General features: G+C 39.4%; 1 protein-coding gene across 1 annotated transcript in view; it reads right to left on the bottom strand.

The window, feature by feature from the left end:
• The window catches only part of LOC147169918 (phospholipid-transporting ATPase ABCA1-like), a 45291-nt gene that overhangs the window by 16431 nt on the left and 14746 nt on the right, over nt 1-14114 (bottom strand). The window contains exons 3-9 of the mRNA XM_086083508.1: nt 13045-13138; nt 12205-12346; nt 11822-11940; nt 8621-8742; nt 7206-7397; nt 5657-5746; nt 18-255 (exon numbers count right to left, since the gene is read on the bottom strand). Coding sequence (XP_085939634.1) covers nt 18-255; nt 5657-5746; nt 7206-7397; nt 8621-8742; nt 11822-11940; nt 12205-12346; nt 13045-13138 — 997 coding nt within the window. The remainder of the gene's footprint in view (nt 1-17; nt 256-5656; nt 5747-7205; nt 7398-8620; nt 8743-11821; nt 11941-12204; nt 12347-13044; nt 13139-14114) is intronic.

The raw sequence follows: 14114 nt of genomic DNA, 5'->3' as shown, positions 1-14114 counted from the left end.
CAACCCTGCACACTTACTGGATGTATTGTCATAGGTGGAAAGGTTGTCGCTGTCATTGCCATGGTTTCCAAACAGCGCCTTGTAGTTGTTATCTTCATACCAATTGAGAGACTTGATTTTGAGGCCGCCTCCTTCTGGGTGGCCGCAGACAATGCGCGACACAGCCTGGTACATCTGATTCGGCGAGCCCGTGGCATTGGCAGTGAGATAGAGGATCTCCTTTCGCATATCTTTCCAACTCTTCATGCTCTCAAGCTATTGATAGAGACACAACATGTCAGCATAAACAACAGGAAGCATGCTTGGATGATCTTGGTATGAAAGAACTTAAATGGGAAATGTTCCACAAAATGTTCTGTACAATAGTATGTTCTGTGCAGTCCCACTAGTCTAAGCATGGCATTCTGGTTAATATTGCCTTTGTGGAATATGAATTAAGCAGCAAAATCCTTTTATCCTTCTCAGGGGGCGGCCATTTTGCCACTTGCTGTCAACTGAGAATGGCATCACAGTTATCAGGGCTCCGGAAACGGCCAATCACGGTTCAGTTTGTGGACGTCACATGATCAAACTCGAAAAAAAACGGTGAGCTGTGATAGGTTGTTACCGGAGCCCTGAGCAACTCTGATGTCACGTTCAGTCGACAGCAAATGGCAAAATGGCCGCCCCCTGATATAGGGAAAAACAGACTTCCACTTTTCCACTTTACCTTCAAACCGATAGATGATTGCGGTGGACATAACATATTCGCGTGTTTAAACCAATAAAAACGCATAATTTGGATGATGGCAACACTTCTGGTTCATGATTGGAACTTCTAAGCAATCACAATCGCAAGTTGATTTTCATGATTTTCATGTTAAAAATGTTACATATAAGTTTGGTAAGTTTACAACACGTTACCACTATAACAAATAAAAACATCAGATAACCCCCCAATTCCCCCCCCTGTTGTTCTTATGTGGGAAAAGAGTCAACTAAAAAGAAGAAAAAGCCTAGCAGAAAAAATGTGGTTCTGAAGGGCTTAAGATCTCCAACTATAACCTCATTTAACACCTTGGGAATGAACTGGACCACAGATTGTGAGCCATTCGGCTTTTAGGTCAGTGATCAACTCATTTTGCTTATAAGATGTACACATTTTGATTTATTAAGGAATGTAATAGACAACACATACACACTCAAAATTTAAGCACAAACATTCTACTGGTAAGAAACAGCTATGGTGTGAATATTTAAATATTAAATATACTATCTTTAAGGGTTAAGATGATGAAAGAAGATGAACGATAGTGCCCTTTACCATCAACAAAATGTACTGGTGAAAGGTATCAAATTACCTTACAGGCACGGAGCAAAAGTGTCAATATTTGACCATCAAATCCTGTCAACATAATTGAACATTCACTATGTCAAATCACCCTCCAGGAACACAACAAAGTCACCAGAGGTCTGTTTTTAAAAAACACATTGGTGCTTGTTTTTTCTCGCATCTCATCCACTCTAAGGCCATGACAATCAGATGCCAGTAACTCCATGTGCACACTATCAAGTGTCACAACATAGGCGGGTGAGAGTGAGTGTCTGTGAACCCTATTTTGAAGTTACTGGTGGTCATGAGCGTCACTATGAATGGTATTCCAGACATGGCGCTGTGTGTGTGAGTGCTGTGGGGATTGGGGGGGGGGGGGGGGGGCTCTGCGGGGTGGAGACACTTGGTAGTCAGCCAGACGGTGATAAATCTTCAGTCTTATCTGCTGCTCTGTAGTGTGTGAACTCTGATAATATGCGCAGGCTCGTGTGACACTTACATTCTATTGATAATGTTTGAAAGGCTTGTGTGCCCCTTATTATAATTGAATAGATGATGATGTGCTGTAGGATACATCATTCATTATAACCAGGCCTGTTATGGTTACTGCAGTGTAGTAAAGCCTACTTGACAAGGAAATATGCTTGCAGTATTTTGTTACTTCAACCCATCTTGAGTTGCCAGGTTTTAAGTCTATTAAGTGTACTAATTGTCAATATGTTTTAATATTAGGGCTCTATTTTTATACACAGTTTAGCATAAAGCTTGGTCAAACAAATGGACGTTTGCACCGCTATGGGAGTGAACACAGACAAACTTGTTTCCCAACCAATGGAAGCGGCTCCCCTCATTCCCTTTAAATTCAGCGCATGTGGTCTACGTGAAGGACTCGCTGGAGTCCTAGCAAGAGATCAGTGTGCGCAAAGTACAATTAAAAGGAACTGCAAGAAGCTCTTCACTTGTTGACCATGGTCGTGCGTCCTTGTGTGGCAAACTCACATATCCCACCCACAGGTGTGTTTTGCTGAAGGGGGGTGCTTTTAAAAATGATGATAATAATGATAATAATTCATCCGATGAATTAACTTCTACAATGATTCAGAGGGCTCACTGCATGTCATATTTAGGAATGAAATACAATGACATCCACCACGCACGTACGCGAGGTTTAGAATCTGCCTGCTTGCGCCTCGAGCAAATCCACTAAAACCTGTGCCACAACTTAAACCTGCCTTTATGTAGTCTAATATCTAATCTTCCTGTCACCAAATTGTCAGATGCGCTAAGGGTGTGTAATGGAAAACGGCCTCAGTCCACTGGAACGTCAGAGTCCCAAATACGGTAAACTAGACTTGCCACGGCATGAAAATGAAGATGCGTCAAGTTTTTACACCGAGCGCACATGCGCCTGTATACAAAAATAAAGCCCACAGTGGTAGGTTTTGTTTAGCTGTTGCTGTTTTTTTTCAACCACACTTTATACTGATTTTGCTGTTTTATATTTTGTTTAAAATGTGCTCACATGCAATTGTCACGTTTGTCTGGTTTCCTTCATTTCCTTTTTACAGTATATAACTAGGTGAGCAGACAGACACCAGAATCGCTAGACGTTGAGAAACAAGCCACCACAAGTTCTGCATTAATTGTATTATGTCACCAACTCGTGACAGGGAAGGAATGAAGGGGTGGGGGTGTAGGCTTTTTGTGTACCGTAACAAAGAGAGAAGGGGGAAGAGGGTGAAGCTTTGTGTCCCTGAATGTGAATTAGAGGTTACTTGAGTTCATGATATATAACTGTCACTTCTAAAGAAATGACACAGGTTAGAGCTACCAGAAACATATGAGTAAATATTGAAGGGAGAAAAGCAAATCCTCACATACAGGGAAGACGCAGGAGGCGCAAGAACAAAGAGAGGTTACTATCGGTCATTCTCATAATAGGCCAACCTCTGCAGGCTCCTCAAGTACTTTGTTATTATACTGACAAATGACACTTGGGGCACACACACTGTTCTGACATGCATGGTTGTTTCACAACAAAAAACACCTTTTCTTTCTTGGTTGAATCATTTCCAACTACAGTACTTGTTTATTTCACTGCATGCACTACTTATTCTGTTTTTGCTCAATTTGTCCACAACAAATTCATCAGGAGGAACGAACATTCATCTCACAAAACTGAATGTGCACATACATGAAACACACACGATCTTTGCTCACAGTCGCATCAAACCACCACTCTGGATGCAGGCTACTGGGTGTGTCATTCTTGATGCTACAGAGTCCAAAATGTGGAATAGTGTCCATGGGCAGCAATTTTGTAAGACTGAGTAAATGTCATTTTCTCTGCGCCACAATGGTTATGTTAGCCTGGTTGAGCGGGCGAGTCACACGCACACGCCCGCACACACACTTGGGCAGCTTGTTATGCCCCATAATAACCTCCTACGAGCAGTTTGTCCGAGGTTACCTCAGTTCATCTGCATCATCCAGCTGGTTAAGTCAGAACCACCTTGATATGAACTGCTTATATCTCCAACTATTCAGTGCATTGATAAATAATTGAATATTGCACCTGTTTACCATGATCAACAAGAAGAAAATGAGGATACGGTTTAATACTGGACCTCTATTTTAAAACAGTTATGTGTACTTTCTATGACTTTAAATGACGGTGAATCAAATTGACTGTATTCACACCCACAACGGCACCAAAATGGCCCTAAAAAAAAAATGCCACCATGCACCCACTTGCCCGCATCTGTGAAAATACCAACACAAATTCTAACCCATAGATTTAGCCTACATTCACACTTTTTGTTCACAATTTGTTTTTTGTTTTATTTAATCCAATCTTTTTATGTGGTACAAAAATACATGTGACTTCTAATGTGAACAGAATGCGTCTGTGAAGTAACACACAAGTAAAAAAGCACAATGTCATGTGGCACAGTGTCATGTTCGGCTTTTGATGACAAATGGGTCGGTGCGACCGGAGGATGAAAGAGGCCTGGGTCAGATTTGAAACAAATCTGAATTGTACCATGTACGTTGCATGAAAAAAAAAATTCGGATACAAGTCACATATCTGCAAAAACTGAATAAATACAAAATCTAAATTGACCTGCAGTGTGATCATAGCCTTAGATTGTGACTCGTGCTAGAGTTGTGCCAGGCATGGGAATAGAGCTCAGAGTGTCGTGAAGTTCTGGGTTCAAATTTCAGGCCTGAATGGCTTTTCACCGGTGACTGGTGTTTGTTTGAATGTGAAATGGATGGAGGAATTTAATGGCGCATATCATTTCATTCCATTCCAATGGTTGCAGAACAGTATCCAAGTTATTTCTTCTTGATAAAGTAAAAATTTTGAGAATGCTGCAGTGAGGAAGCCAAATAGTCATGTTTACATATTAAACGACAAATATATTTTATTCAGCAGGGTTCAGTGATTAGAGAATGACATTTTCTAAATGTTTTTGGTAAGGTCACACTTCTTTTTGGCTTGACAAGCATCAGGTGAAAAAATAAAGCAAAGGTTACATGAGGGCATCGCTGCATTATGCCAGTCTCAACTAACCCTTAACCACGCAATCCGCTTTGTACCAAAACGCTCAACAGCTCTGACAAAACAAAAATGCTCTTTCATTTCTGGTTTGGCTCAACATGTTTGAACCCCAAACACGGCCAAACGGGATGAATGTTAGGCAAGAATGTATTAAGTTCATTGAAACCTTTCCCTATCTTCAACAGTTTGCAAAACATTTCAATCGAGCTCAGTGTCAAGCAAAGAGGAGTATGGATTAAAGAATGCTGGACGTTGCAGCCAACAGTCAGTGTGGGAAGAAAAACAGTTTGTTGTTCATACTGCTTGCTGATTAGACAGGAAACACTCACACACACATACAGCGCACACACACGCAGCTGTACTGTAATGCTTTGTCAGCGAAGCAGAGCCAAAGAGGAGGTTTTTGTGTCTGAAAAAAGTGAAAAAACATCCAAGTTGTGTGCGTGTTAATGTTCCTCTAGAATGTGTTGACTTGAGATTAAAGTTTTACTTTATTAAAGGGTAGCTCAAGTTGAGAAATTCATCTTCGAAGCGTAACCAAGACTGGACACATGTACACAATTTTGCAGGAGCGGATCACAACACGTGAGAACGTTACAGTGTGTGCATACGTAAGCACGAAATGAGCTCTAACCTGCCGGTCAAAACGACCAATTCCTAAAAAGTCGCTTATTTTGTGAGCATGCTACTAAAGACCGACCTTTGGAAACAAATATTTCATGTGTCCCTCACGTGTCAATGCTGTCTGCATACATTGAGTACAAGTGTAGTTCACGTACCTCCACGGCCAGCCCGCCCAGGCTCTCCAGAAGATAGTCGGTGGCAGCCGAGACGTCCTGAACAACTTTGGGATCAGATTTTACATCCTTCTGTAAAGAGAACATAAATGTATTACTTTCAATCCAAGTTTATAAAATATAAAACAAAATAATTGAAAACAATCTTTATATTTTTCAAGCATTTTTTTTTTTTTTTTAACCAAACAAAATGCATTTTAGCCCACAGGGAAAAAAATATTATTTGAGAAATTCAGTAAAAGAATGTCCCAGAACACACGTTTTTGTACAAAATTAGAAGTGCTTTTTTATTTTTTATTATACAAGTAATATTAAGCAGTAAACCCCATTAAATGTATTTTGTGTGCGATTGGCATCTTGCAAAAACATTTTCATGGGGACTAAGATTTCATTTTTTACCTCGAATTTGGGAGGGTTATTTGAAAAAAAATATATATAATAATATTACAATCTATAGTTCTTTAATTCAGGTATGTCAAACTCATTTCAACTCAAGGGCCACTTTCACCCAAGTTTGATCTAAAATGGGCCAGACCAGTATGTACGTTTTTTGGGTGCAAATAATTACGAGTAAATATTCTCGTATTGCATTTCATGACAAAATTGAGCACAACATTTTTGCATCAAATCCCAAACAGCAACATTTCTGAATGTCATTTAAGTGGTCGTCAGCGCGCCCTTCAGTGAGAAACATTTGAACCAATAGTTCATTTTAGTGAAAAACTGCAGTTTGTGTTCTGTCCTCACAGGCCAGATTGGACTGCCTGAAGGGCCGGTTCTGGCCCGTGGGCCGTATGCTTGACACAGCTACTTTAATCAAATCAAATGCTTGTAACTTTTTTTTAAAGAAAGACAAATCATTGACAATGTTTTGGGGATGAAAAGAAAAACAAGATTAAGACAAAAGGGGAAGGAAAGCAGGAAGCTGTGAAAGAACAACAGGTCACAGTGTCTTTGGCCTCGTGTTCCCGTCTGTCATACTGCTGGAAGCGTGTCTCTGTTCTTGTATTGTCACACTCAGCAGTCAGTCAATCAAGTTTTTGCAGGACTAACAAAGGGGATGACCACTCTCGGTCTTGTCTTATCATAATGTAATTTCTTGTATTAACACAATTACAATAAAAGTTTTCTATTCTATTCTATTCATCAAAATGTTGCAAAACTCCCATTTAAGGAAAAGTGTTTTAAGTGAATTACATTCACAATCTCTGTTCCTTTGGAAGATTTCATCATGAAAATATCAGAACCCGCTTTCACCAGTACAGAACATTTCATTCCCCTCTGCTCATCCAAAGCACGCATGACTCACTTGGCGGACACGGGTATGGAGGGGAAAAGGGCAGATTTATTGGGAAAACAAATGTAGGGGAGAGGTAACACTGGTCAGGAAAGTGAGCTCAGGTGTTGAAGCCAAAAAATAAAAAAAAGTGTGGAAGACAGAGGAGATATGAGGGTTAAACTTTCATGTGATTATTGACTGTTGCTTAACAAATACAGCTTAACAAAAAAACACTTTTGAATAAACACTTACCCGGATCGGTTTGAGGAAGTCCAAATTTGACAGGAAATGGCTTTGGGCCTTGTTCAGCCAGTCCCTGGAGGACTTACAGATGATTTCTTGCGTCAGACGGGAAACATTGCGATCGGCAATATGCACAAACTCCTCCAGGGGTGTTACGTTACACAGGTCTCTCAGATGAAAGCCAAAACCTTTGGTCAGAACCTGGAGACAGGAAGGAGAAAGGAGACAAGATTGATTATTTTCTGTTATTTATGTTTTGGGGTTAGGGTTTTGAAGAAAATGTCTGTAGTTTTTTTTTATTTTTTATTTTTAACTACAATAAAAAAATCAAAAACACTGATAAACATTAATTTTATGTTTTTCGCGGAAAACAGGGTACTGTAAAAAAAAATCTCCAGAAAAAAAAGAAAATGTTCCAAATATAAAAAATATGCAAATTCTGCGAATATGCAAATCCACTGCCGCCAAACGTGTAAGGTGAACCAGATCATTTAAAACGTTTTCAGTTCAGTGAACAGAGGAGCAGCTACCCATTATCACAGTCATTTGTGTGTCTTTTAATTCATCGTGTATTGTGCTTTTGTATACACCACAAACATAGACTTGTCCTCTAGGTGTTATTGACATACTGTAAACATGAGCGTTTAATAATCCAAGCTGGTGACGAGTCGTCTAGTGTTTGGAGAATTATTATGATTTTTCTATGGACTGTCAATCAAAAAATGAAGACTCTCCTTAATGAGTAATGACCTTGCCAGGTTACTGGAAGCTCATCCTCACTGATCAATAGACATATAGTGTAGGTTGCGGGCGGAGGTGGGTGGAGCCAAGCCACATCGCAGCAGTACTGTGTCTGCACGTGAGGAGTGATGGGGGGCGGGTGGGAGAAAAGGAGCAGTCACATGGCTCCTGCCCTCCCTCTATGATATCATTTCAGCAGCTGTGGTTGGCGTGGGTGCACTGCTACATCAATTTATGTAAGCTGCTAACAAATACATCGATGATATGAATGGGAGCGGAGATGTGTGTGGTGCGCTTGTTTGTGTCTTTTGTCAGGCTGGTGATGACATCCCAATGAGAAGACATGATTAATTAACAGGCAGTGGTCATGGAGAATACAAATATTAGACCTGATTGTTATTTCGATTTTAATTAAAATAGAGCAAAATCCATTGGAGAGGGTATCATCGTGTCCACAGTCGGCACCCATCTAAACCCACGCGAGTGTTCCCCCCCTCGTATTAAGGGCTTAACAGTCTCCACTGAGGCAAGGTCACTGGATTTGTGCATGAGCGTTGAGGCTAGGGATTTATTATGATCGCCCATGGGAAGAGGACTGCACAAATACATCTTGTTTACATTTGAAACAAAAACAGCAGCAATTGTCACCAATAGTTTTAAAATCGAGAAATTCTCCACCGTACCTTTTCCAGATTGACATCGGCCTCCACTATTTGCTTTAGCGCATGGCGAGGAAGTGAGGCGTTGTGATGCAAGAAGTGGGAGAGGGTTTCGTTGTCCCTTAAAAAGTCCTTCAGCTTGAAACCTAGAAGAGCAAAAAGCAAACATCAGATTAGCAAATGTAAATACTCAAACACTATCTTTTATTTATCATTTTAAAATGTTAAGAAATATAGACCTGATTCCAACAACAAAACCAACCAGAAAATGACTGACAGGTGTAACCAAATTTTCCAGTCAATAAACCGTTGTACAATTTGGAATCATTGCCTTATGATGACTAGTTTATGAGTAATTCACATTCTGGTAAGGGTGGAATTTATCTGGAATGAGGCACTGGACATAATAAATGACTAAAACATTTGCTGCATATTCAATTGCTGCGTAATGCTGAATCTGGCTTAGATTAACATGAAACTCCACAAAAGTCATATTCTTAAAATGTCAAAAACAAAAAGTGATTAGTGATTAACATAAACTGGATCAAACTGCTCTCATAACTTGTGACTTTACTGAATTCCAATGATGTCAAACAACTTCTCCAAATGGCAGACTCACTTCCCTGATTACTTGCACGCATAAATTCCCTTTGGTCTGAGACTTGCACTCTCTAAAGGTTCATTATGGCCATTCCACTTTGCTCTACTTCCTGCCAAATAGTTCCTTCCTCTCTGATGCACACACAGACACACAAAACTGTTTGCCGCAGCCAACGTGAAGCCAATGAGGAAGTGAAAAACTGGGTGTTAAATTGTGTACTTGTGTCTATGGGTTGTCTTAATTCTCTGAGGTGAACCTCCATGGAGTACTAATAGGCTCTAATCAAGTGTCCCAGTAGAAAATAAAGGCAGACAAAGGGCACAGAGGACACCAGACTAGATTGTACAGTGCAAGCTCATTAAAATGGGAGGTTGTGTAGTTAACAGAGATGCATGGATCCCATTCCAGGCCTTACTTTTATCTAATCTTATGTGTTTCTTGTTTTTGTTTGTTATGCTGGAAGTGGCGAATTACATGGCAATCTCCATATTAAACATGAATATTATTTAACAAGACTCCGGTGGCACTTTTTTTTGTTGAAAAGCCAAACATCACTCCTCGGCAACAAATGCCATTGCTAACCAAACTGGCTGTTGCCATTGTGAACCACAAACAACCAAACTGAACAGAGGTTGCTACACAGCTTTAAGAGCAGTGAAATAAATGCCACCATTTTATGGTTGGATTCTGCTTTACAAGTTGTGAGGCTGCAGTTTGTTTAAATCCCACCAGTCTACATTTAGAAATTGATCGTTGCAAAGATGATGCACAGCTTTACTGGAAAGAGGACAAATGATCTTAATAATTATAACATGAAACTGGAGCAGCACTTGAACTGATGATTTTTACAAGAAAAAAATACTTACAATAAAGAGCTATATTGCACTTTTATCTGATTGTTTTCATACTTGTATTTGTTGCCATTTATCCTATTACTAGATTATGCAAAATTTTAAAATAACAAAATTCAACATATGAAACCCCAATTCACAGCCTTTGTTGTTAGTTAGTCATCTTAAAATGTGGAAAATATTTAAGCCTCACTGAAAACCGTACTGAAAACTGGCTGTTGCCGAGACTGCTTGATCAAATAAGATAATTAATAAGTACCTTAAAACAAGCAGAATGATCTTGTCTGACCATTTTATAACTTGTCAGAACAAAATAAGCAAACATAGGTTATATTTAAGAAATTATATCTTACTTAAGATTTCAGTTTTTGTAGTGTTCAAATAACCCCCAATGAAGTCATAACAAATGTGTATCCGTTAACAAAATAGACTGGAAAACACAATAACTGGCCCTTCTGCATTACATAAAACAAGAGTAAGCATTAATATTTATAATTAAAATTATTTGTAAATGTGATACTCTAACTTGGATTACTGTGTAATAATTGACTTTTGGAGAGAATATCCTATGCCTTACAGGGCTCTTGCATAATAATGTTCTCTACCTCCGGACAAAAAGAACAGATGGTTTGCAACAACAAAAAGCCTTACTGTTATGCTTACTTGCATAATACTTTGTATCTGCTCCACATCAGGGTCTCATGCGAAACCAAGCATTTATTCATGGAAACAAACTGATCACATGAGTATCGGAATCATATTATAGCGGCAAATTAGTAAAAGTACAACAGACTCTTGTTATTTGTTATTTGGTCTTGGCTGTCTTTATGCTGGGCAGTCTGCCTCACAGTTCCTGTTTTGAACCTTGGCTCAGCAACTCCTATGTGGAGTTTGCATATTCTCCCTTTGCTTCCTCCCACACTCCTAAAACATGTCAGATAAATGAAGGACTGTAAATTGTCCACGTGTGAGCTCCAAAAAGTACATGTTTAGTCAACCCTTCTTAGGTTTTTCTTCTTTCGACATGTTTTATTTAACTGCAGAGTCAAAACAGTACTTTCTCTTATTTGAAACTGCTGCACCAAGTCTGCCCAGTGCAGCCAACAACAAGACGTTATCTTAGAAACGCAACCTTTCTCAGCAGCAGGGTCATGGCCATTGGCTGCGGATCTGTTCCTATCACGGTCGTTCTAGATATTGCTCTGAGAGTCCAAATAAAAAACGTAACGCTTGAACGTTGTCTGACAATTGAGATCTTCTGCCTCCGAGTAGAAAGATTCAACATTCAAGTCGGGACAACGTGCAGATTTTTGTCTTGGTTACACAATAATTGTCAGGGTGGCACACATGTAAGTCTTTCGTCCATTGGCACGCAATAGCAAAGGCAACACCCAGTGGCCTCTCTCTGGGAGACTAACACCCCCCCCCCCCCCCCCAGCATGTCAGACACTGATAAGAAACAAGCTCAGAAGAGCTTGACTTTGTTGTACATGTTGCTAACTTTTACAATTCGATTCATTTTTGCATCACCCTTTTCATTCATCTACTGATTAGCCATGATTCATTCCCAAAAAAATCTCATTAATGATTGATTTTTACTTGAAAGCGGAACACTTTCAAAAAGTACATATCGAGTCAATAACAAATGCTTTATGTCATCGTAGCTGGCTCCATAAATGAAATGTGTGTATTGGTAATGCACATTATTAATCCAAATAGAACAGACTTATATTAATATACAACAAAACAAGCTGATAATCAAACTGTCCTTACGGGCGGTGTTCTTCTGCATCTTGTGGAGGGCCCTCAGCAGTCCTCGGTAGCCCTCGGAACTTTTATCATTCTGGGTGAACAGCAGGAACTTCTTGGCATCAAGAAACAGTCGAGAGATTCTGAAAATGTAACAATTGTAATGAGACAAAATAGAGACTTTGTAGTCAACGGCAAATGAATGACATCCACTGTGAGTGTTATATAATAATGTCAGAAACGGCCTTGAGAATGTTGCAGTGCAGTTCTACGAGACTGCAAGCGGCCGTACAACCACAAAAATAAACACTGCTCTTGTATTGGATCCCTCTGCTGATTAACATTATACAGTACACAATCATTGAGCTACTCTATAAATATGGAAGAAGGTCATTTTCATCACTCACATAGAATCGTTGAAGTTGCCTACCACCCCAGGACTCTCTCCAGGGGTTGGGTTTCGGAAGCAGGGGTTGTTGGCGTTACAGATGATTCCTTGTACCCAGGGAAGAGTTCCTGCTGAAGGCATGGCTTTGTTTGGGAAATGACCTGAGAATGTACACATAACATGCCATTATTTTTTTATTGACGTTAGTTTTACAATCCAAAAGACAATGCAGATGTAAATGGAAAAGGCTCAGTAGATAATGTATTTGTGATTGCAAGTTGCAACACAATTCGTACATTAGGCAATTCAGTGTGCTTTACGGCTACATAAAATTACATGTAATTCACCATAATAGCTTTACACTACCTGCACCACAACATAGACCTGCTTCCAGCTGGTCTAAAGCTTAGTCTACTTTATGCCACCGAATTGTCAGGTGCGCTGGAGGTGTGTAAAAGAAGACCCATCACTAATGTTGTTGCCACTGCCTTCATTGACTTTAATGTGTGTGTCCAAGTGTCTTTTCTACTTGATATTATATCATTATTGTGCATTTTTTTTAAATTAGTTCGGTAAAAGAGACCTGATGCAATTTAATGATTGGATTTTCGTGAAGACCCCAACATATGTTCCAATGGTCCAAGCAAATATTGACAAATCCAAAACATCCCACTGAGACAACATGCAAAGGAAAACATGAATATTGATTTTACCAAGAAACTATAAGTTAATTATACCTACAAATAACGATTTTTAAACCGACATAATTACAATTACGTTTTTTTGTAACAAATACTGATCATTTGTTTTATGATTAAAGAAGAACATTATTCATTCTCATAATGGCGGGACATCTTACATTCATGCTGCTCGTACGGTGGATAGTGCATTCGAACTGAGATGAGGATGAAGAAGATGAAGAGGGGCCAGATAATCTCAATCAGCAGCTGAATCTGAGAAAATAAGCAAGAAACAGAGAAGATGGGAAATGCATCAAATTTATGGCAAACCTGTGCTCAGTCACCGCTTTACTTGACTGTTCATTTCAGTGCATAAGAAATAAAAGAAGTGTGTGTGTGTGTGTGTGTGTGTGTGTGTGTGTGTGTGTGTGTGTGTGTGTGTGTGTGTGTGTGTGTGTGTGTGTGTTTGCCTTTGTGTATTATGAGGACATGTCACCTGAATACACGCAACACTGCGAGGACATTTTGAATTATGAGGACACAGCCCATGTCCTCATAATTCATTCAATGCAGAAGTGCTTCTAGGGCTGTAGAAGGCTTAAATCCAAAGTTTTAGCCAATGTCCTTGTAAACCATAATTACATGAATTTGTGTATTTTTGTGTATTTGATGACGCCCCCTGTAGGAAGGTCCTCGTAATGCACCACTTCATGAATTATTCACACCAGTGTATATTTCACAGCATTTGATTGGCTGACCGTCACCTGTCCCCACAATTACGCACATGTCCCCATAATTCCGTTTTTTCTCAAAATGCTGTGTATTGTGAATGTTTGTCTGTAGACGCAGAGCCTTTTTTTTTTTTTGCAGCCACCAATTCCTAAGTAGATAAATTAAATAATGAAATACACTATGACATTTAATTATATATTTCAGCATTTAATTCTTGCAGTGGTTGTTTATTTGAAAATATACAATGGTTAACAGCTGTTTATCACATCACTTTGAACAGCTGGAGGCAGAGACAGAGAAACTGTCAGTGCCGTATATTGATTCATCATTTAACATCCCACCCTGCCTTTACAATGTAACATCTTTCTGTACACCAGTGGCCAAATGTTTTGAGAATGACATTGATTTTCTAAAAATCTCCAGTGCTGACTTATTATTATTGTTTTTTTATGATGGCAATTTGCATGTACTCCAGAATGTTATAGTGATTAGATGAATTGCAAAGTCCCTATTTGCC

This window comes from Leptonotus elevatus, chromosome 8, assembly GCF_054856555.1.
Source record: "Leptonotus elevatus isolate MCC_2025b chromosome 8, RoL_Lele_1.0, whole genome shotgun sequence".
NCBI classification, from domain to species: Eukaryota; Metazoa; Chordata; class Actinopteri; order Syngnathiformes; family Syngnathidae; genus Leptonotus; species Leptonotus elevatus.
This window is presented reverse-complemented; position numbering and strand designations above follow the sequence as displayed.